Source organism: Lolium perenne, chromosome 4 (assembly GCF_019359855.2).
Source record: "Lolium perenne isolate Kyuss_39 chromosome 4, Kyuss_2.0, whole genome shotgun sequence".
Classification (NCBI taxonomy): Eukaryota; Viridiplantae; Streptophyta; class Magnoliopsida; order Poales; family Poaceae; genus Lolium; species Lolium perenne.
The window spans coordinates 393,836,110-393,860,805 of record NC_067247.2 but is presented as its reverse complement, the minus strand read 5'-3'; the positions used below and the strand labels follow the sequence as shown (position 1 = coordinate 393,860,805).

General features: G+C 47.2%; 1 protein-coding gene across 1 annotated transcript; it reads right to left on the bottom strand.

Moving 5' to 3' along the window:
• Positions 1-232: 232 nt before the first annotated feature.
• LOC127348207 (uncharacterized) lies at positions 233-3,212 on the bottom strand. The gene is made up of 8 exons (XM_051374294.1): positions 3,090-3,212; positions 2,582-2,942; positions 2,445-2,490; positions 1,938-2,270; positions 1,638-1,848; positions 1,495-1,567; positions 1,200-1,421; positions 233-1,112 (listed from the first exon to the last, which is right to left on the bottom strand). The coding sequence occupies exons 1-8, from the start codon at positions 3,210-3,212 to the stop codon at positions 1,015-1,017; spliced, it is 1,467 nt and encodes a 488-aa protein (XP_051230254.1). The 3' UTR covers positions 233-1,014.
• Positions 3,213-24,696: the final 21,484 nt, after the last annotated feature.

Below are 24,696 nucleotides of genomic sequence, written 5' to 3'. Positions count from 1 at the left end.
ACACAACAACGTCCATTGGCAAGGTTAACCTACATGCTTGACTATTGGGGTACCGTCAACCTGAGCTCTGATACCAACTTGTGACGCCCCGGAACCGCTACCATGAGGATCCCAGCGAACCCGCCGAAATCCGCACGATATCGATTCTGAGACGCCCTCCGACACGACGTGTGCGACGAATCACACACGTGATGCCAGAGGAATTAACACGAGCGGTAACATTACAACGGGATTACAATAGAGCCCACAAGAAACAGATATATTACAACAATGACTCCAACGAGTCAAGATACAGATGCAATACAAAGATCCAAATCATACAGAAATGTCTAATGCGTCCGAGTACGGACAAGCTACAAATTGAACTAAGAGTCCTGAAGATAACCAGTGGCGTCCATAACCCTGCCCAGTCCAAGCCGGAAGGGTAACCTTGCTAACGTCGTTCTTCATCGCACCGATCTTCATACCTGCCCGGTTATGTCCCAAAGCAGCAATAAGTACGGGTTCATACTTAACAAGACTTCAAGACGTATATCATTCGTCAACCAGTCATCCTTTGTACTTGAGGCACACAGGGGACTTGGAGGACGCAAGAGAAACGTCATAAGCAATATGGTGGGGTTAAGCGGCAGCGCGCAAGCACTAAAAACCTATAGAGACACTCACAACTTACAGGTGCTAGAAATAGATAAGAGAGCGCACTAACAGTTCTATACTCTGCAAACATAACCCAGCCGATGTGTTCCCCCTTCGCAAAGGAAGAAGTAGTAACAAGGGCACTCACACGGTTGACAAGTTTTATTAGGTAACAGTTGTAGTGATGCTAAATTATTACGCAAGTTATTAACAAATTATTAGCAGCACCATAAAGGTGTAAGTTGTTCTATGATCAAGCTATACAATTCCAAGTCGTCCATAACTGCGGACACGGCTTATCGATAAGATGTACACCCTGCAGGGGTTGCCCAAATGTAACCATACGCATGCTTGAACCCGCTTAATTACGGCGGAGTCTCACAACAAGACCATTCCCAGATCAACAAGAAAGTCTTCCAAGAGAGGGTCCTCTTCTTTGTCTTCATTGAGGATATACTTCTCACCAATTCTTTCTGCTGGAAAAATAGATATTTGCCAAAATATGTAAAGGCAGAATAAGGAAATAAATACGAAATTGGCTGAGAAAAAGAGCAGAACGTTACTTGAGAATCTGGAAGATTGTGTCTGCAGGCGTGCAACAATACCATGTTCCCTTTGGGTGATTTGTTGTTCTCTTTGACTCAAAGCATTTTCGGCTTCATGGAGCCGCTCCCGAAGATCATCAACAGTTGCGGCCTTTTTCTCAGCATTGAGCCGAGCTTCTTCGTTGTCTTGGAGTTTTCTCTCAAGTTCTGCGGCACGATCCTCCGGAAGGTGCAGATTTCCTGAACAAAAATAGATACATAAGCAGTAGTCAAAAAAGTACAAGCATAATGAAAAGAAAAAACAAGATAGTACTTCTTAGAGATTCGGCCTCGTCGCGAAACCCGATAAAACGGGAGGTCATGTCGGACATCTCCTTCATCAAAGGCTGTAATACAGGAAAGACATTTGAGTACCTTTTTTTGAATGACAAAACAAGGACATGAAGCAGCACTCACATCGTTGAGAATAGAAGTAGGGATATTCCCGGAAGCAGCGACCACTCGAGGAGAAGCACTAGTTCTTGGTTTCTTCTTTGGGGCTCGGGGGCTTGGCTGAGGACTCGCAGCTTCCACTGAAACTTTCGGGTCCTCGAATAGAACTAGCATGTGAGATGTGCTAGTAGGAGCTGGCTCGAAAGCATCAGCCTCTGGAAGTTCTTCGTCGTCCCTAATCATAGAACACTCAAAACATAAAAAAACAAGAAGATAAGGACCTAATACAAAACAGTTGAGCAAGACGTATACTTACGAACTTACGACAGCAGCAGCGCCGAAAGGATCAAATTCCTCGGGTGTAGATTCCTCAGCAGCCGGTTGAGGCAGTTTTGACTCGCCGGAATTTTCTTCGTCAGAGTTTTTTTCCCTCTTATGCTTATCTGGATAAGCCGAAGGAGGAGAAGAGTTTGTTTGGGAGGAAACAGAAACTTGTTCTTATCCCGATATTTCATGAGAGGAACCCGCGTCCTTTTCAGAATCTGCGGCTTCGCTCTCGATAACAGAAGCCTCTTGCAAGTCATCAGTAATGATGGCTCGCTCAGGCACATCTCCACCTTCAGGAAGGGGAGGAAGAGAAGAAAGAGCGCGGTGATTCTATAGAAAGAAAAAGCAAGTTAGGTGCAAATTTGTTCAACTAGCAAGAAGAATAGCACAGCTCGAGGAAAATAACTTACAGCTGGAAGGGCATGGGCACCACTGAATGGTTCCACGCGACAGGAAGAGGGAACTTCACTCTTCTTGCTTAGGGAGGTAAAGCGGTGCACTAACCTTTCCAAATCCTTCAAGGGAAGGTCTTCGGAAACCTTATCAGAATCTTCGACACCAGAATACAGCCAAAGAGGATTTTTTTCGAGCCTGAAAGGGTTGTACTCGAATCCGCAGGAAGTGTGCAATGATATGCACACCCGACAATTCTTCCCCTTCAGTGTTTTGCAGTGCGCGGATACGAGCAATCAAGGACTCGGTGGCCGCTATTTCTTCGGCTATGGCCTCCGCGTCCCAAGATTTGCGCCTCTGGATATCTTCTGATGGGTCGAAAGGGGCAAGGCCATATTCCTGAGCATCCGAAGATTCATCCTTGACATATAGCCATTTCTTGCGCCAGCCTTGGACGGAGTTGGCAAATTTAACATCAAAATATCTGGCTTCCGGCCGAACACAGATACAACCGCCACCCACATTGTAGATGGTGTTCTTCGAATTGTTGCGGTGTAGGTAGAAGATGCGTTTCCTCAGGCCCCAGTGGAGGTGGATGCCAAGGAAACACTCACAAAGAGTGATAAAGATAGAGATGTGCAGGATAGAGTTGGGAGTCAGCTGGTACATCTGAATCCCCTAGGTAAAGAGAAGGCCACGAAGAAATTCGTGGACAGGAACAGATAATCCGCGAATGAGAAAGTCAGTGAAGGTTACCCGGAATCCTTCAGGAGGATGGGTAGTACTCTCGTCTCCTGGCATCCGCATGGCCTCGTTCTTGAACAGGCCCAGACTCTTGAGCATCCGGTGATCCTGGCGGAGATTTTGGATCTTTCCCATCTGGAGATTTTTCCCTTCTCCATGTGCTCGCTGGCACCGGCGGCGGCGTTGATGCAGCGCTTGGTCCGGGGAGGCATGGTGGCGATTAGGCAGAACGGAAATAGGAAGCGAAAGCTGATCGCAAGAGGTGCTTGAGGAAGAAGAAGGATAGGGCAATGGCAAGTGAAGACAGAGTGTGCGGCGCAGAAGGGGAAAAATGACCCTAGGGGTGAAATCTTATAACCTGGAAGACGATGAAGTTCGTCCGTTGGATGAGTGCGGGAAGATGTTGGGCCTTACACGTGGCCGCACAGTAAAAAATATTTTATGGATTAAGGAAGTTACTACGCACGTGCCGAATATATTGGAGGGCGGGCAAGCTCCACTTGCGCGACGTGGGGGAAGTGCAGAGACTTTGGGCCCGCAAAATAGTGGTCCACTAGCAGTTGCGTATTCCCGAGGCGACCACGTACAGTTTTTCGTTGGCATCAACGTCATGGTTGAATAAACTTTCGAGTACCAGGGCAATATAAAATGACAAGGAAAAATCGGGAGCCTACATCCAGCTGCAAGCACCTGTTCATTTGCTCGGGGGCTACTCTTATCAGAAGTATGAAATTTACTTCGGATAAGATGATGTAATGCTGGCAAAAATATTGAATTGTTTGACTAACAGAAGTTGAGCCTACAACCAAGTGCAAACACTCGGCTGTAGCCTCGGGGGCTACTCCCATCGGGAGCGCTGGTCGCGCACCCGATGAAATAAAGAAGTACAAGGAAAGGATAAAAAATAGAGGATTGGTCGAATAACAGAAGCTGAGCCTACAACCAAGTGCAAATACTGGGCTGTAGCCTCGGGGGCTACTCCCATCGGGAGCGCTGGTCGTGCACCCGATGATATCTAGAAGAAAAAAGAAAGGAACAAATGGCAAGACAATATAGAATTGAAGTCGAGGAATTTTTTACGTACATCTTCGAGTTACACATAACTCGTCATGTACTCCAATCGGGATGTCAAGATATTATTCAATATAACTATATTAATCCGAAGAAATGAGGTACTTCATCAGTCGAACAAAGGCACTTGACAATATATTCTCAGAGCGCGTCCGCCGCGATAAAAACTCTGAATGCCGTGACTCGAAAAAGAGCTTGCGAAGGTAAGACCCCAGGATCCGTCCCGTGTGGCGTGGTATCGCACACGAATACGCTCTCCCACTTTATCCACATCAACAGATGTGAAGAAAAATCCCGACGGACGCGTTGGGTACTCGATAAAATAAGCTGGAATTTGATTTAAGATAAGTCCTAAAGCGGCACGTGTCGAATTACACCAGTATTCCGGGTTCGAGTACAGGGACTTGAGCTTGAAGTAGGTTTATGCGGGTTTGCCACGAGAGCAATTACCTGGTACCTGATCAGTCAGAAGAACCAGCCTCATTTACCATTATCCCTGTACAAAATAGACATTGAATGAAACATGGATGTAACTTGAAAGTTTTATTAAACAGATGTATGATGGAGATTTTACTTGACTCTATGTGTTGTGGGTATACTTCATGGGTGTACCATCGACAGTGGCTAGATCCGGCAAGCCCGGGTGGCCCATAGATGGTGACGGTGGCATATGGCCCATCGGGCGGCCCAGCTGCTGTTGATCAAGATGGAGGAAGTCCAGCCCAGGAACATGGAGCCGGATCCCACCGACCTAACCTGGAAGTCGGATCCGGCCTGGCCCATTAGGGGTAGCCGGATCCAGTACGGCGTATAAGGGGAGTCAGATCCTTGACGTGCACGGCAATGTAATATTCCGTAGTTAGGCAAGATTGTATTCCGGGTAGGACTCTCCGTAGAAACCCTAGATCCTGGCGTCTTTATAAGCCGGATCCCGGGAGCCCTAGAGGCACAACCAGAACTCATTGTAACAACGCGAAAGCGCCCAGATAATTCCAGACAAGCAGCAGTAGGCCCTGTCTTTGAGCAGGTGTTCCGAAGCTGGGTAAAACGCGTACCACCGTCCCGTGTGCTATCCGCCCAATGGCCCCTACTTCTTCCCCTTCTCGTGAGGATACCTCCTCTAGGGTATTGTCGAATAGGCAACGACAGTTGGCGCCCACCGTGGGGCCAGCGGCGTCTGGAGGCCGGAACCGGGAGGGTTCCGCCATGGGAAGCTTCGACAACACGATCACTGTGGGGCGTGTTCTTTACGCCGGAAACTTTCCGATCGTCCCTCAGGATTAGTGCTGGATTCCGGCTAGGACCGACCCCGTCAAGCTCTCCATCGTCCCAATCGGCGGCATCCACATCTTCATCGGCGAGACCGTCGATCCGACGGAAACGCCCTGGTAAGTAACGCTGACGCGACCGCCGCTGAGAAGGACGCAGTCGCAAAAATCCAATCTGAGTCGCAGGAACTTCCTAAGGAAGGTTCCGCCTTAGATCTGAAAATTTCAAAGCCCACCCAATCCGCCCCTGAGCAGGAAACAGTGGTGGCGGACCAAGGCAGATCCGCCTGGGTTTCCCAGGTGTTAGAGAAGCAGAGGTACCACTTCGTGCACTACCTTGGACACAACGCAGGGATCGCCCCTCCTCAGGATGGAGCCGAACCCATGCAGGTTGAGGAGGCTGAAGAAACCAACATTCCGGATGAGCAAGAAGCAGCCGGAAGAAACGAAGATTCGATCCTCGAGAACCTAAGCCCGCTCTCCAGCGACGCATGCTCCATAGACTCGGAAGAGTACAACCATCTGACAAAAGAGATGGAGGACAAGGAGAAAACTGAGGTCGAATCCGCTCCGTCTAGGGAGGTCCTCGCGACCGTAACTGGGCTGGACGAAGATTCTGACTCGCAGAAAACTCCGCCTGACGCCGGAATTCCGGGTCCGTCAGATCCGAGAGCTCCGCACCGGGTTCGCACCCGAGATACGCCGGATCTCCGCCCAGGACGCGGACTCGACTTCGGCGAAGGGATGTCCGTGGAGGAGCTCGCAAGGGCCGCACCACAGAATGGCGAAAACATGCTACAATCGGAGATCCTCACCAAGCCAATAACAGCTGAAGACGCCGCAGATCTGGAGGCTCTAGTAGCCAAACGGCAAGAATTGCTGGCCGAAGCTGAAAAGCTCACCAAGACCGCAGCTACAATGCTGGCGGACATGAAAGAAATTGAGGAACTGATGGAAGTGGTCGGCGATCAAGAGCGCAAGACCACAGAATACCTGAATAAAGCCAAGCAACTCAAGGATCGTTGGGTGAAGATAGTCAATGAAGCTGAAGAGGACGCGAAAAAGATCCACGAGGAAGCTATTCGCCCTCGAAAGATCAACTTTGACAGCCCCACCAACCATCGGCCTCTCGCGACCCCAAAAGATAACATGAAGAAGGCCGCGGAGCTCTTGGCCAAGAAAGATGAAGAGATCGACATCGTCCACCTCCGCACGCTCGTTGCTACAGCAATGAAGCAGCAAAGCAAGGCGGATACTTCGCGTAGGATGGAGTCCAATCCAGATGCTTGCATATCTACCGCGCACAAGAACGCCCCAGGAGGGGGCCGTCGTGACGAACAATCGCGCACCGGATCTTCGGAGCGCAGGACAAAGACCAGGGAATATCCGGACCCAATCCCCATATCGTCGGATACTCCGGTAGGAAAAAACAAGGGAAAGGACCCGATGTACCCTGGCAAGGACAAGTACCGAAATCCATCTCCTCCGCCCCGAAACCAGCGCCCTCCTCTGCCACCTCACCGACGAAGTCCCGCCGGAAACCCCAGGCCCCATGGGCCTCGCGGAATCAACATCCGCGACAACGTCGAGCCTCCGTGGAGCTGGAACAAAGAGCAGGCGCCGGAACCCCGCAGGAGCTAGAAGGAGGACCGTGACCCGGAGCCCCGCAGGAACCGGAACGACGGAGCCAGCCGCCATGATGGTGAAGGCAGCCACCGCAGCCAGAGCCAGCACAGAGAAGGGCGCGGAGAATCTGATGGCGGAAGCAAGAAGCCTTATCGGCCCCCTCGCAGATCACCATCCCCACCACCCAGTGGAGGAGGTGGAGGCGGAGGCAGAGGCCGTCGGTCACGCTCCCGCTCAGACTCCCCGGCCGCAAGAAGGATGCACGGGAACGTCTCAATGAATACAAGACTGGGTACATAGGCCCGAAGTGCTTTGGAAGGCGGATCCGAGAGGAGAAAATGCCAAAGGGACTGAACCTCAAGCTACCCGGAAATTCTGAAGCATTACGATGGCAGTGAGAGGCCCAATACCTGGATCGAGGACTTCTTCAATGCAGTCAGCTTTGCCGGAGGGACCCCAAATATGGCCTGCCTGTTATCACCAGAATTTGACCAAGTCGGAGGTGGGCCACGATCAAGATAAGCTTGAAGGTTATATATGAAGAAAATACGAAGATCGGCCTTTTATGCGGAGTTGGGCTAGGTTGCCCATTTATCTGTAATTTATTAGATCGTGTCTTAAGTTAGAAGTTAGAGTTTGTATCGTGCACGCTGGGATATTCCCACGTTAGAAAGTCCGCCGGACTATAAATATGTATCTAGGGTTTATGAATAAACAACAACACAACGTTCACCCCAAAACAAACCAATCTCGGCGCATCGCCAACTCCTTCGTCTCGAGGGTTTCAATCAGGTAAGCGACATGCTGCCTAGATCGCATCTTGCGATCTAGGCAGCACAAGCTCCACGTTGTTCATGCGTTGCCCGTACTGAAGCGTCTTTGATGGCGGGCAACGTAGTTATCATAGATGTGTTAGGGTTAGCATAGCTCTTCGTATAAACATGCTTACGTAGTGCAACCCTCGCATGTCTAGCCGCCCTCACGCCTATCTCAGGCGTGGGGCGGCACCTACTTGTTCATCATCTAGTAGATCTGATCCGTTACGATTGCTCCTTGCTCTGCAAGGATTAGTTTAATATCTGCAATAGTTAGGCCTTACGAAGGGGGGGAGGATCCAGCGGCACGTAGGGTGGCGTTCGCAAGTCCTAAACAGGATGTTCCGACGATCAACGTCACGTTGGTTGTGTGGCCTTGTTTAGGATCGGCTTACGAGCACCGTGCGTGGCCGCGAGGCCCAACCTGGAGTAGGATGATCCGATTATGCGGTGAAAACCCTAAATCGTCGTAGATCTCATTAGCTTTATCTTGATCAAGCAGGATCACCAAGTATTCGTGCACCCCGTACGGATCATGGGTGGATCGGCTCTTTGAGCCGATTCACACGAAAACCAGAGAGCCGATCGAGGCTCTGATTTAATGTTTACGTGTATGCCATGCAGGAACTAAGCGAGGCATCCCCATCACCTTCCTGACCAGGTATAGGTCAGGTGGCACGCCCTTGCACTTCGCATCGCCGCGTGTGACCAGAAGAGCATTGCGGGCCGTCGCTCGGAGGGGTCTCAGCCAGCCGCAGCTCTAGGCTCTTCCCGGCTCTACCGTGTTGACAGGCCGCTGCCCGCCGGTGGGTTTTGGCGATCAACACATTCTGGCACGCCCGGTGGGACCTCGAGCAAAGGAAAGCCGATGACGAAACATCGGCTGGTACGAACGCGGTGCTCGTCCTCCCGACGGAGCCTAGTGCTCCAGCATTACACGAGGGATATTACGAAACCTTCATGGAGCGCTTCGATCCAGCGAGTCGGCTAAGATTATTCTCACTACACGGTCTGCTTGGTTTCAACGGTGATCTAGCGATCGGCGGCCGCGTCGGCTACACGAATCCCAACAGAGCCCAGGTACGAGTACGGCGCATGGACATAATACAAAGCCGATATCTGCGATCACACGTCGTATTCGGCTCGGGGAAGGTGCATATGGTTATCAGACAGACGCATGGGCAAGAAAATGTCGGGAGCCGATGGAAAATCGGCCAGTAAAAAAAAATTTTTTGTAGCAAGTACAGAAAGATCCAGTCCAATGAAACATTTTTTGTCTCTGAAGGCCCTACTGAAGGAACACACCGAGGGCGAGAATGGCGTCGACACGGACGCGATCCGCCTCAGCAATCTCGGCCTTGTCATCCTCGTCCTTACCCGTCACCAGCTGATCGCTCAGGGTACGGATTTCAGCCAGATCGGTCTTCAGACCGGCCGTGAGGCCTTTTGCTTCGTCTTGAGAACGGGCAACAAGGGCTTCCTTGTCCTGGATGAGCTGTTTGGTCGCCCTTACCCTCTCTTCAAGATCCTCCAGCTCCTTGCGCAGGGTCTCGAGTTCAGCACGAGTAGCAGAGGTATCCGTCTTGGCGTCCAGAGCAGCCTTCTTCTCGTTGAGCCGTCGACATTTTTCGGCAATATCGGCCCTCAGCGGAAGTTGGGAGTGGCGAAGAGCAATCCTCTGGCGAGCCGATTGCACCCTTGACTTAAAGACCGGCAGGGTAACAGCGGGCCAGAGCTTCACTTGCAGGGTCATAGGGAGATGAAGCTGGATATCCTCGAGAATGCCTTTGGCTTCCGCGGAATCTTCAATCAAAGTCTCAGTTGGGGCAGAAAGCAAATCTTTGAGGCGTTGGAGTGGACCACGGACTGTACTGGGGATCGGCTCCCCACCTGCCTTGGAAGAAGTTGGTTCGATGGATTCTGGATCGAACGAAAGCAAGCTCGAAAGATCATAACCCTGGCAGGGCAAACAAAGTGAGCTTAGCAGGCAATGGTGGAATTGATGGAGCCAAGGAAGAAAGACATACCTCTCCCAAGGAAGGGGGGACAGCCGATGCAGTAACGATCGGCTCTTCGGTGGACTGAGATGGGTTAACCATTTGGGCAGCCGCTACCGCTGAGGTGGCCAGGTCCAGAGTGGCGGACGGTATCTGTATCTCCTCAACGTCTCCGCTGGAAGTTTTTTCGGCCTGCAAGAGGAAGCGATTAGCCGATCTTTATGTAACAACCGGAAAGCGTGAAGCATGATCGAGAAGATGATTACATTCGAGACCTCCTGGCTTGATGAAGAGGTTCGTGGGTTCTTACGAGCCCTTTTGACGCAGCGGCGCTTCGTGCGTGACCCCGATCTGGTCGGGGCTTGGGGGGCAGGAGGTTCAGGGATCGACCTTTTCTTGGAAGCCGACGCTGGTGAAGCCGTCTGGCTCTGGGTGGTGGACCTCTCGGAATTACCCGAGCTTGAGTCCCCCTGACTGGTTTCTTCGGCCCCGCTGGAGGTTTCTTCGGTGGAGGCCTGTAGGGAAGAATACAAGCGTGTTGAGAACAAATTTTCAGAGGTGGACCAATGCCTACGGGGTCTGAATCAACTTACATGCAAGCTTCCTTGGGCCGGGGCTTTACGCTTCAGGGTTTTCCTGGCAGCCACCTTCCTCACTGCCGTCCTCGCCTGAGTCGAGGCTCGGGGGGCAACCGGCCCCGAAGATGCTTTACTCTTAGCAGCCGATTTCGGTGAAATCGGCTGACTCTGCATTATGACTTTCTTCAGGGGTGGCGAGCTCTGGCAGAAGAGGACCACTGGTGCCGGAGGAAGGAATACGAAAGGGGAACCGTCGGCTTGTGTGGGAGCCGGACCATCTTGTTGCTGCCAGGAGAATGAATCAAGTCACAGGTGATCGCTATGTACGGTTGCAAGAGATGCTTAAGTAATGGTACCTGGTCTGCAGGGATGTCATATTCGGCGTCAAGCTCTCTCAGCAGCGGTCCTAGAGCCTTCCTGAAGACGTGGGTCTTCCACATAGACCACCAAGTTTCAAAACCATCGGTGGTAAAGGAGAAACGGAGGTCGTGAGGGATTGGGATGGCCAAAGCATCAAAGAAGGTATAACACCTTTGGGCAGTGATGATGTCAGGCAGATCCGCTCTACTGGCTGTCAGATGGTGTAAGAAGAAGTGTGGAGGCACCTGTCCGAGACCAAGCTGTCGGGCTGCCACTACCGGTTGGTAGCACTCATAACCGGGCTTTGTGATCCGGTTCGAGGTACTCATGCCAACAGGGAGGAAGCAAGGGCGAATCATGATGGAGTACAAATGCTGTGTGCCGGCGTCACCGGCAAGGTCGTCCAATCGGAAAGAGACGGGGTTTTCAAAGTTTGCCGATTCGGTATAAGGATCAAACAGGGGGTTGTCCAGACCTTGAAAGAAAATCTTGAACCACCCCTGCTTTGCTTCCTTGGGGATCAGCCTGCTGCCCGGGAGACCATATAGGGCTTGGCCGTAGCTGGTGCATCGGATTTCCTTTCCATTCACGTCTGGAAAGGTGCAGGTGGTCAGTGGTGGGAAGTCTGGTATTTGGTTTTGGAAGTATAGTTGTGCCCACAACTGAATGAACCACCAGGGGCCGCCAGTTTTGACTGTCTTTCGACGGAACAGTTTGACAGACATCAGTTGAAGGGATCGATAAATTTCTCCAAGGAATAGTTTGCCTAGGCCGAGTTGGGTGCCTTTAGCAAGTTCATAAGCCAGGGAGAGGTAATTCTTGGTAGGAGCAAGTGATGGGCCACAGAATATGAAGTGCTCCAGCCAGAAATTCAGAAAGGCTGTGTGCTCCCTCTCTGTCACGGGGCCTTTGTTTTTCATGTAACGATTGAGGTAGGCACCCCAGCTGGTACACTCTTTTTTGGAGGAAAGAGTGAAAGGGACTTTTGGCAGTTTGAATGCAGAAGGGCTGGGGGATGCAATGTCCAGCCCCGTGATCATGGCCACATCCAGTAAGGTTGGTGTCATAGGGCCATGACCAAACATAAAGCAGCTCAAAGGTCGGACCAGAAGTAGCCGATGGTTTTCAAGATGTTCTCGTTCTTCTCAAGAGGAGATAATGATAGTGACAGGGCATCGGCTATCCCTATGGTTTCCCAAGTGGCATAGTGGGATTTTGATACTCTATTGTACCATGCCACCCAACCTTCAGGAGGATTAGGCCAGGCTCGTGGCGGTCGGCCCGGAAGTTAGATCTAGGTTTTGGCTCACAAAGGGGATTACGTTAGCTTCGCACGAAATTAACAGGGCAGGACTCTCAGAAGAACGAGGACCAAGGCACATCGAATTTGCGAGAGAAGGGTGTGGCAGAAGGATATCTGAAGCCTAAATTAGTAGCAGAGCGAAACATTAATTCAGGTGCTTGCCATTAATCTCATGTCAAGTCGAACAGCGCGAGGGGGTTGAAGATTACCTTCAGTCCGGAAGCTGTGGTATCGGTGTTGGATGATTCCGCCATGGGATGCGAAGGAGCCGGAGGCGGCGTGGCCGAAGATCTGTGTAGATGGTTGTGGGTTGGAGCTGCTCAGGCGGCGATTTGGGGATCTGAGTTCACCTTTTCAGATAGAGGTCGCAGGTTACCGTTTGGAAGGGCGGCTAGGTCGACTTTCCTCGTATTTTTATAATGGAGACCGATGCAATGCCATCGGCTCTCTTTGGAGACTGCCTGACTTTGACCATCGGCAAAACAATGGATTGGAGAATACTTCTTCATACAAAGGAGGGTTCGTTGCAATGAAGAGCCGATGGTTCAAAGAGGAACAGAAGAAGAGCCGATTGCTCGCATCTTGCTGGTGCTATGTCCCTAGTCTTCGCTGCCTTCGTCGTCGGCATCGTAGCTGTCACCGGCACTGCTTCCGGAGAATGCCTCGTCACCGCTGCTCTAGCCCTCGACTGGAGTTTTTCTTCCTCTGCGTCATCGTCCTCACTAAAAGCCCACTCGGACTCCAATGTTGGCTCACTTGGGGGAATAGATTGGAAAGAAAGGTCAATAGCCAGATCAGAGGATGAAGAGGGTTGATCGATTGGCACGGTTGAATGATAGGGAGCTTGGCGGAAATTTAACGCCATTACAGGAAATGATGCAGAGCTATCGAGTTTTCCAGAATAACTGACAAGTCATAATGATGACGGATGTTGCGACGACTCTGCTATATCATGACATGACCCGATGATGGAAAGCGTAATGATTTTGGAAATGTTATTTCCAAAACCAGGGGGGCATGTGTTATCACCAGAATTTGACCAAGTCGGAGGTGGGCCACGATCAAGATAAGCTTGAAGGTTATATATGAAGAAAATACGAAGATCGGCCTTTTATGCGGAGTTGGGCTAGGTTGCCCATTTATCTGTAATTTATTAGATCGTGTCTTAAGTTAGAAGTTAGAGTTTGTATCGTGCACGCTGGGATATTCCCACGTTAGAAAGTCCGCCGGACTATAAATATGTATCTAGGGTTTATGAATAAACAACAACACAACGTTCACCCCAAAACAAACCAATCTCGGCGCATCGCCAACTCCTTCGTCTCGAGGGTTTCAATCAGGTAAGCGACATGCTGCCTAGATCGCATCTTGCGATCTAGGCAGCACAAGCTCCACGTTGTTCATGCGTTGCCCGTACTGAAGCGTCTTTGATGGCGGGCAACGTAGTTATCATAGATGTGTTAGGGTTAGCATAGCTCTTCGTATAAACATGCTTACGTAGTGCAACCCTCGCATGTCTAGCCGCCCTCACGCCTATCTCAGGCGTGGGGGCGGCACCCTGCTTGTTCATCATCTAGTAGATCTGATCCGTTACGATTGCTCCTTGCTCTGCAAGGATTAGTTTAATATCTGCAATAGTTAGGCCTTACGAAGGGGGGGAGGATCCAGCGGCACGTAGGGTGGCGTTCGCAAGTCCTAAACAGGATGTTCCGACGATCAACGTCACGTTGGTTGTGTGGCCTTGTTTAGGATCGGCTTACGAGCACCGTGCGTGGCCGCGAGGCCCAACCTGGAGTAGGATGATCCGATTATGCGGTGAAAACCCTAAATCATCGTAGATCTCATTAGCTTTATCTTGATCAAGCAGGATCACCAAGTATTCGTGCACCCCGTACGGATCATGGGTGGATCGGCTCTTTGAGCCGATTCACAGGATAACCTGAGAGCCGATCGAGGCTCTGATTTAATGTTTACGTGTATGCCATGCAGGAACTAAACGAGGCATCCCCATCACCTTCCTGACCAGGTATAGGTCAGGTGGCACGCCCTTGCACTTCGCATCGCCGCGTGTGACCAGAAGAGCATTGCGGGCCGTCGCTCGGAGGGGTCTCAGCCAGCCGCAGCTCTAGGCTCTTCCCGGCTCTACCGTGTTGACAGGCCGCTGCCCGCCGGTGGGTTTTGGCGATCAACACTGCCACATGCTCCAGCTGTACCTTGTAGGCCCAACCCGTACTTGGCTCAGTGACCTCGAGGAGAACTCCATCTTTTGCTGGTTTGACCTGAAGCTTGCCTTTGAAGGACACTTCAGGGGCACCTACAAGAGACCTTCCACAGCCAGTGACCTGCAGGCCTGTATCCAAAAGAAGAACGAGACCTCTCGATCTTTCCTCACCCGTTGGTTAGAAACAAGAAATGAGTGCGAGAACGTTGATAACCGCACAACAATATTAGCCTTCATAGGTGGATTGCAGAGGGGAGGCACTAGTAACATATGGGTCTTCAATGACGGTATGATACTGACGATTGAGAAATCCATCAGTGATTGTCCTTTTCTATGACGACAGGGCGTTTTCGTGTCACAGATGGCGATTTGGGCCGCTCGGTCCAAAAAAATAGTGACGGGTGAGGTCTAAACGTCAACGATTGTGCAGAAATGAGCGTCGCGGGTGGTTGGCGGCCCGAACTGCTGAGTCAGCAGGGGGGCATCACAACAACTGGGCTTCGGGCCGGTGGAGACACCTGACCCACACTCTGCACGCTCCTGTTCACGTACTTTTCTGTCTGCTCTCCGCTGCACAATGGTCCAAGGCTGCAGATCGGGACCCATATTTGTAAGGGGAGACAACCACTGTCTGCACACATGTACCTGGCCTGCAGCACTTGGGCCCGCATGTCAGGTACCGACACGACCCACCTGCGTGGGGCCGCCCGTTCCGACCGCCTCCCAGCATGCGAAGTGGCCCAGAACTGTCAGTACCACCAACATGGGTTCCACATGTCAGTTGCCATGCCAATTTTTTTTCCGCACGTGCCAGCACAAGTGTCTGCCTGCCGTCAATTCTGGACGCATGGCCCCGCAGGTCAGAGCCTGCTGGGACCCTTCTCTGAGAGTTTTGGTGGGTCCGGTATGCCAGAGATCTGTGGGCTCCGCATGTCAGAGCCTGGTGGGACCCACGTATGACAATTTTAGTGGGTCCGACATGCCAGAGATCTGTGGGGTCCGCATGTTAGAGCCTGGTGGGTCCCAGCATGCCCGAGCTTGGTGGGCCCAACATGCCAGAGTGTGGACCCCATATGTCAGAACTTGTGGGGCCCGTATGTCAGAGCTTGGTGGGTCCCTGGTCCCAACCCCGTTGGGCCCACATGTAGCCGTGGGACCTACTGGATTCACTAGGTGTTCCACCTGTCAGCTACGCGTCGTGGTGTTCTTGGGCCAGATTGGCTGACTAAAGGCCCAAGGTCAATTTATTCAGGTCGAAACAAGACATGCAGAGGAAATTAATCGGCCTATGGTGGCCCGTCTAACGTGCGACTGTCATTTATTCGTGAAATTATTGTGGGCTTATGCTGGCCTGTCTAGCATGCACACATCGCTGGTCCTCTAGTTGGCTATCCTCAGCGGCCTAGGAGCCACAACCACTACGCGGTAACTATCGTGCGCCCAAAGAGGAAATTACCTTGCGAGCTTACTGTTTGGCCGACGAGTGACCTACAATGTAGATTGATGGCCGCCTGCCGCTGTGAGGATCTCAGGGTAACAGATTTATAAACTGAAGTTTGGAAATCTGTTGGGGAGAACAATTACGTTGCCCTTGTGTGCCCTTCCCAAAGACTCTCAAGCAGGTCTGCAGAAGACGAACTAGGATTGCTTATCAATACTAACGTATGGGTTCAAGTACATTCCGTATAGAAACAAAATAGAAAACAATATAAAAAAATAACAAAAAATAGGAAATGAAACAGAAACAGAAACCAAAACAGCTACATCGTCTAACTGGGCCGGCCCATACCAGGCCCGGGTTATTCTACATCCCTATCATGCATTCATGATTTACGCGCAGCTAGGCAACAGCTGTTGTGGATCAGATCCTGGTACTCCTAAGGCCTTGTACATCTTGTTTTCTGGTCCGTGCCATAATCACATCGAACAAGTTGTGGAAGGTCTAGACTCCAGAAAACTTGATCGCTCTAACAGCCGATATCAATGCGTAAGATGAAAAGGAACCATATCTCTGAATAAATACAGTAAGTACAAATATAACTAAATGCCAACTTTCATGGATTTCAGTTGTGATCTATTCATCCTGGCATTCATGTCAAATCTGAGTACATCATTCTAGTGTTTGTCTGGGCGGGAAAAGGAATTCATATATTGGCATAGCCAACACAACGGGGTGGTGGAAATTCATCATTTGAGTCAAAACCACCTCCTACTATGCCTGTGTGAAATACACGATAAACTTCCGAGGATAGCATCAACCAATAGATGTAGCGGAAAAACAAACACAAGCACACTGCTTAAGTGACAAAAGGATTTACGTGGAAAACCACCTCAACTTGAGGGAAAAACAACAGGTGTCGACACAAGCTTCACTATGAGCAACCTGGGTACAGAGTTTTGCAACCTGCTTTGCCAAGCCACTGCTCCCCCTGAATGGGTAACCAAATATCCTGAAGTGGACTTTCTGCCATCAATATCTCCAGCCAAATCTGAATCCGAAATCAGCTCCGACTCTTTACCACCAAAACAAATCGTCATATTTGTAGTGCCCCGGAGATATCTCAAGATGTTGGACAGAATATGGCCTACATTCTATCTAGCAGTCTATCTTCCTATTCTGGCCCATGTGGCCCATTAGCCCAAGTGACCTGGGATGGTATATAAGTGAGGCTGGTCTGTTAGAAATCCTAAAACATAACATAGTAGCAGCTGGCTTGTGATCGAGCTTGTGACAAGATGGGGATGATAGATATCTATCACCCATCTTGAGGGGGGGGGGTGTTGGACATTATATGGGCTGCATTACTGTCCAACACAAGATCCACTTCACAAATAAGTAATGTCTTTCGTACGGTGTCACCGAAGTCTAGTCCTAAAACGCACTCATACAGCAAAAGCAACTACTGCAATTCATGCTGGAATTCACTTGAAGAAGGAGCCACCATGGAGGGTAATGAAATTCCTCCTCCCACTGCTGGAATTTTTCCAACACCTAGGAACTTGCTTCGGTGCCAGAAACACCTTCTGCAATCTATCAACTGCAGAAAACAGTAAAAAAACATTCATCAATATTATAACATTTATATAAATACTCCAGAACTCATAGTAAATGCGCAAAGGAAGAAAAAACAATACATTCTGCAATATTTTGCCAGTACCTGCCTATGTGTCATCCACTCGTGCAACCTCCTTTCGTGCGGTGCCACCAAAGTATAGTCTCTTTGTACATGTAAACACAAAATAAGCTAAAGTTAACAAATCCAGTTTCAGATAACCATAAAGCCCCACAACCCTTATAAATATTGGGTCAGGCAAAGGGATACCATTTCAGCCCAGAGTGGAGAATCGAGGGAATTTTTCCAACACCTAGGAAATTGCTTTGGTGCGAGAAACACCTTCTGCAATCTATCAACTGCAGAAAATAGTAAAAAAACATTCATCAATATTATAACATTTATATAAATACTCCAGAACTCATAGTAAATGCGCAAAGGTAGAAAAAAAAATACATTCTGCAATATTTGCCAGTACCTGCCTATGTGTCATCTGTTAGTGATGTATAGACCCCTTTACTGTATATTTCTAGTGTATGAGGGCTTCCCTGCATATTGTATCACCTATACATGTACTGGCCTTTGGCCCACAGTGAATACTAGTTGCTCATTCACAACATGGTATCAGAGCACTCGTGCAGCCTCCTTTCGTGCGGTGTCACCGAAGTATAGTCTCTTTGTACATGTAAACACAAAATAAGCTAAAGTTAACAAATCCAGTTTCAGATAACCATAAAGCCCCACAACCCATATAAATATTGGGTCACGCAAAAGGATACCATTTCGGCCCAGAGTGGAGAATCAAGGGAAATTTTCCAACACCTAGGCAGTTGCTTCGGTGCCAGAAACACCTGCTTCAATCTATCAACTGCAGAAAATAGTAAAAAACATTCATCAATATTATAACATTTATATAAATACTCCAGAACTCATAGTAAATGCACAAAGGAAGAAAAAACAATACATTCTGCAATATTTGCCAGTACCTGCCTATGTGTCATCCTTTCATGCAGCCTCCTTCCGTGCGGTGTCATCCTTCCCTCCCCGGATCCTCTGGTGTAAATCCGACCCCAACTCAAGCCTACCCATGACACTTGTATGTTCACCACGATCACAACAGACAACCTGAGTTCCGAACAACAGAAGAATAAGGAGGTATCGTCTAAACATTTATGGTGAAAGAAACTCAATTTGATAAGTTAAACAAAGGACGCAAGCATGACATGAGCACCAAAAACTTAAAAGATTTGCAGTTTAAGATGATTTAGAAACGAGAAGAGCGAGAGAGGAACTTGCCTGCAGCAGGAAGATAAACTCTATTTTCCAACTTTCACAGTCCAATTTAGCTCTACTGCTTCACTGTTTCGGGCTGACCTGGGCGAGCCATCACCCCGGTCAGCTCCACTGCTACTGCCTTGTAGACCAATTTAGCTCTACATGCTTATTTTCCCGCTTCCAAGGATTAATCCTAGGCAAAGGGATCCCTCAAGCTTAGGCTTTTGTAGCGTTGAGCCTTTCGTGTGATGTCACCGAAGTATAGTCTATATGTACATGTAACACAAAATAAGCTAAAGTAAACAAATTCAGTCTATATGTACATGTAACACAAAATAAGCTAAAGTTAACAAATTCGTGAATCTCTGCTGTCACCCAATCCCCACAAAACCCCATCCCCAATCCACTAGGTAGGGGTAGAGTATTGGGGATTGAAAAAATTACACTAAAATTTGGGGAAAAGTGGGGATTAAACTCGCTCATACTCTAGCACCAAACATGTATTGGGGATAAGTGGGGATTTGAAGTTTGGAGCGGATTATCCCCGCTAATCACCACTAAAACTCTAGTACCAAACAAGCCCTTATAAATATAGGGTCAGGCAAAGGGATAAAATTTCGGCCCAGGGTGGAGAATCGATGGAACTTTTCCAACACAATCTCCTAGGCCGTTTCTGCGTTGACACCGGAGTTTACTCACCGGAAACAGTTGCTGCAATTTATCAACTGCAGAAAACTGTACAAAAACATTCATCAGTATTATAACATTTATATAAATAGAATAGAACTCATAGTAAATGTGCAAAGGAAGGATAAAACAATACATTCCAGTACCTGCCTCCTCCTTTAGTGCAGCCTCCTTGCGTCTTGTGTCAACAACACTTGAGAATGAAGGCATCATGTTAGGGTCAGGAAATTCCACCTCCCATTAGGTGTATATAAAGCCTCCTCCTTTCGTGCAGCCTCCTTTCGTGCGGTGTCACCGAAGTATAGTCTCTTTGTACATGTAAACACAAAATAAGCTAAAGTTAACAAATCTAGTTTTATTTATGGTGAAAGAAAACTCAATTTCATAGTTAGACAACGGACGCAAGCATGACATGAGCACCAAAACATAAAGATTTGCAGTTTAAGATGATTTAGAAACGAGAAGAACGAGAGAGGAAGGAAGATAAACTTCATTTACCTACTTTCACAGTCCAATTTAGCTCTACTGCTTCACTGTTTTGGGCTGACATGGCGAGCCATCCCCTCGCTCAGCTCCGCTGCTGCTGCCTTGCAGACCAATTTAGCTCTAGATGCTTCTCTGCCCGCTTCGAAGGATTTATCCTAGGCAAAGGGATCCCTCAAGCTTGGGCTTTTGTAGCGTTGAGCCTTTCGTGCGGTGTCACCGAAGTATAGTCTATATGTACACGTAAGCACAAAATAAGCTAATGTTACCAAATCCAGTTTTAGATCTACTGCAGCAGGAAGATAAACTCTATTTTCTTACTTTCACAGTCTAATTTAGCTCTATTGCTTCACTGTATAGAATCCTGAACTAGAACCTCAACTTAGATATACAAAATTATGTCTCGTATATTTAACAATTTGGCATATAACATAATCAACCCTCCAGAATGTATGTTTGTTCTCAGATCGGCACTTAATTGCCTTGGGTGAGAATTAGAGTATAAACTCAATGAAGTATCTAGTAGTGCTATCAATAAACCTTCTACTGACCAAGAAAATGTAGATTTGTATTTGCAGCAGGTTTCCGATCTGGCATAATCAAGCACAAAAAAGTACAACACGCGACCCTAAAAAAACTAACAGCAACTTATAGGAAACAAAAACAGAGTAAACTTAGATATATTAAAACCCTACATCATCTGCACGATGGGCAAACCAAAAGAACTACCTTGGAGTCGGCGAGAGGTCGGGGACGTTGTCCTCGGGTACGGACTGTTCCGAGATGGAAACCGGCCCGCTGTTAGACGCACCATGGAACGGAAGATCCCACGACGAGTGCTTCGGCATCGTGTTCCTCCTCGTCTCCCGATACACCGTCTGCTCGGCGTCAGCAGATCTGGCAGAGGGAGAGACGACGGAGAAGGAAGAGCCGCGGTGCACTCTTAACGCTGGATGCATTCTCTCCAGGCGAAAATATCTAGGCTGGGGAGAGGTATCGCTCCAGTACTCTACGACATCGCCGCCGTCTCCGCAGCCGCCGTGTCTCCTCCAGATGGGGGAGAAGAGAGTTAGTGCTGAACTGGGGTCTCGGGATGCTCAGGGCCAGGGGCTTGTGTACTGGGTAGTAGTGGGGAGAAATTTATAGATAGCCCCGGTATAGTTGCACAAAACACATACATATTTTTGCACTTATAACCCCACATTTTGGGGTATTACATGCATTTCTCTTTAGCAGGGTTTAGGTTTGCGATTTCCGGAGCTTTGGGATGTTTTTTTGTGTGGGTAAAATAGGAACTTTTTTTCTCATTAGTAGGGTTTAGGGTTAGAAGTCGAGGGACTGTGCGTTCAAGTCGATGGGAATGTGCATTGAACACTTGGTTACAGTATGTGTAATAAAAAGTAAAAATAAAAGAATGGCCAGGGAAAGACCTGGAAGGGTCCAGAGCTGCATTTAATCGGACGATGGGATTACAAATTACACCATAGAGTATGTCAACATAAACACAAAATACAATCAAGCGCTTAGCGTTTACTGTAAAATGTCCATTTAGGTGATATGTTAATTATTTCTCAAGTTTTGCAATATGTGTGGACTTGTATTGAATTTTAACCAGTTTTACTCAATTTTGAATTGTATGTTCTTTAAAGTTTGTCATGAATTTTGGGAGAAAATAGGCAGATGTTACCATGGTAGGTTGTTGTGCTCCATGCATGACAAAACTACAAAGAAAAGATCAACCATTTGTACGAATGGCGAAGCCGGTGAATTGGGGTGAACTAGTCATCCTAGCTAATGCATGTGGTGTAGTGTGCAAACCAACTAGTCCCAATGATTCTTGCGGACACGTGGCGATGTACTTTTTTGTGAAAACATTAGACATTTTTTAAGTTACATGTCACATTGTTATTAATTTACCCAGTCGTGCCAACCTAGGTAAAGCAATAACAAGGTCACATGTAACTTTGAAATGTTTTTTTTTTGCAAAAATGCACCCCATTTGTCTGCGCCATAATCACTGGGATTAGCTAGCTTTGCACAATACAACAAGTATTAGCATTACTTCACCCCATTTCGCAAGAAGTGGGACTAATTTCCACCTACCGAACAACTTCCAGGACTAGGGGTGTATTTAGCTCTTATTATTACAAATATATCTCGTGCTAAGGGAACTTTTTTGAAATTTAACAAGCAAATACTTCTCTTCCTGGAATGTGCATAATCAGATGGCGTGTTTATGATGGCCGGTCTGGGAGTATATAGCTAGGTACTAGCTAGCCTAGTAGACCAAGTTTCAGAGATAGAGAGAGAGAGAGGATTTGTAACGTGTGAGGTTTTGAGTGGATGGAAAATTTCCAGCGAAACAAGTGCAATGCAATCCTAAGGATCCAGCCATATGAATCAAAAGGTGCACATAGCAAAAATTCATATAATGATGACAATACTTCAAAATTCCTATAGGATTCCACTGGATCAAAAAATTAACCTGCACAAATTACTCGTTTTATCTATCTTTTGCACAAAACACCAACTATACATGTAATGATTTGTAGCATAGAGGTCCAAATCTAGAAATTAGCAGGTTAACCCGTTCAATTTATCTTGTAACACTGCATTTACTTCTATATATTATATCAAAATTTCCCATATTATGTATGTTGTAATTTTTCAGCTACTTTATTTTTTAAACTTTTAAGAAAATTTTGAAAATTTCATCAAATTAGCCTAAATTTAAGAAAACTAATAACTCTTAGATCTCATCTACATGCTAAAAAAACTAAACGGATGTTCTAAATTATTTGAAACTTCCGCATATCAATTTGTTAGCATGGATGCCACATCACCATTGACGTGTGGGCCACAACTGTTAGATTTGTTATTAAGAAGCTTAATTACAATCCTAGATATGGACCTCTCCACACGGACTATATATATAGTTTGTGTTTTGTTTAAAAGACAGGTAAAGTGATTAACCACTGCCAGTAGCCTCTCCGAATTTTGCACTTCTTGTTTTTTAACTAGTTTTCTTGAATATTTTTTATTTTCTAGGTTTGTTTGATTTTTTGAATTCTAAATTCCATCTTTTTTGAAATTTAGGAATTTTCATTTCATTTTAGAATTTAAAAATTTTAATGATATTTTTTATATTTTTTAAAAAGTGGTTTTAAAACAATAGCAAGATGTGGATTTCCTCGAAATTTGAATTTTGTTTGACTTTTAAATTTATTTCATTTTTTTACATTTTCTAAAATTTTCAATTTTATTTTATTTTTTTATTTTTTTGAATTTCCTTTGAATTTTGTTTTTGGCTTAAGGGGGTTGATATGATACTAATATTAATAGGAACTATAATTGCATAAGGGCAGCTCAATTAAATAGAAATTAGAAGTTAAGCGTGTTTGGGTTGGAGCAATTTGAGGATGTGTGACCTAGTGGGAATTAAGTCATCATTTCGTTGACCCCACCCACCAACCCCTCGCGCTGACCCTACACCACGCCACCTTCCACAGACCCCACACACCACCATACTCTCGACGATCCCACCCCATCTTCCGTCGACCACACACCCCACAATGTGAAACTTTCAAAAAAATAGGGAACTTCCAAAAAATGATGTGAATCTTTTGAAAAAAAAGAAGTGAACTTCTTCCAAAAATGAACTTTAAAAAATGTAATGAACTTTGAAAAAATCAAGTGAACTTCCCAAAAAAATTGAGTGAACTACCAAAATTAATAAGTGAACTTCAAAAAATATAAATGAAATTCTAAAAAAATATAAAGTGAACTTCGAAATAGGGAACTTTTAAAAAATGATCAGTAAACTTCCAAAACAGTAAAGTGAACTTATTCCAAAAATGAAGTGATTTTTTTAAAAAAAATGTGAAATTCCTAAAAAGTGGAGTGAACTTTCCAGAAAGTGTTGGCGGAGGTGGGTTAATTTGTCGGTTGAGTGGGTAAGTCGGGCTTAGAATATCTATTCTAGAACCTCTTGGTTTATTTTTAGGGTTTATGGTTTAGGGTTTAGGTAATTTAGGGTTTACTTTTAGTGTCGTGTTGCTAAGGATTTGAACCAATGTTTGATTTACATGAGTCTGGTACCACGTGGAATTGTTACTGCTAGCATGATCTATATGGTATGTAAGATTCAACCAACGGATCAATATGTAAGTGGAAGGAAAATTTATATATTCAGCTAAAGTCCTGAGCCATCCGATTTCATCGTGATTCGTGCACATCAGTTGCAAGTTGGATTTCATACGAGTTTTTTTTGGGGGTTGCAAGTGGGGGGTTCGCATCTGAGACTTTTTCAGTTGCAAATGGGAATGCAACTAAGAAAAATGCTCCCACTTTAACTAGAGATTAGTTTCGGTTGAAAATGGGAATATGCAATGGTTTGAACATGTGCCAAAATCTCGTGAAGTGGAACGGCTGGATGACCCAATATTAATATATATAGCCATTGCTAGGTGGAAACATGTTTGCATGCATGTGGGGTGGAGAACGAAACAAACTGACCTATGCATGTTAATTTGCATGCAGGTGATGCGGTGCAAAACGAAGCAAATGGGAATGCAAATAAGAAAAATGCTCCCACTAAGTTTCACCATAGGGAATAGCATGCGATTGGAGAGTAATTGGAGGAGGGTTACTTCTTCTAATTAAATAAATGCACGTAGCATAGGAAGAATTTTTAGCGTCCAATGAGAAATTGTCTGGTGGTGATGCAAAACTAGCCTTTTAATTGAAGGAGGTAGTACCAAATTCCCATTCATTCTTCGGCATCCATCTACACTCTTCCTCACTCATTCCGCAGCAATCCCTCCCACCCCCACCCCCCTCCCCCTCCACATACACACACATTCAGTAGCTCTACCTCCCACGC

Bases quoted from the DNA above. Each gene is read 5' to 3' on its own strand.
- LOC127348207 (XM_051374294.1), bottom strand. From the start codon at position 3,212: ATGGGAAAGATCCAAAATCTCCGCCAGGATCACCGGATGCTCAAGAGT. The intron at 1,568-1,637 runs GTGAGTGCTGCT...CCTGTATTACAG, and splicing joins CTACTTCTATTCTCAACGAT to CCTTTGATGAAGGAGATGTC. The intron at 1,113-1,199 runs GTAACGTTCTGC...CTATTTTTCCAG, and splicing joins ACAATCTTCCAGATTCTCAA to CAGAAAGAATTGGTGAGAAG.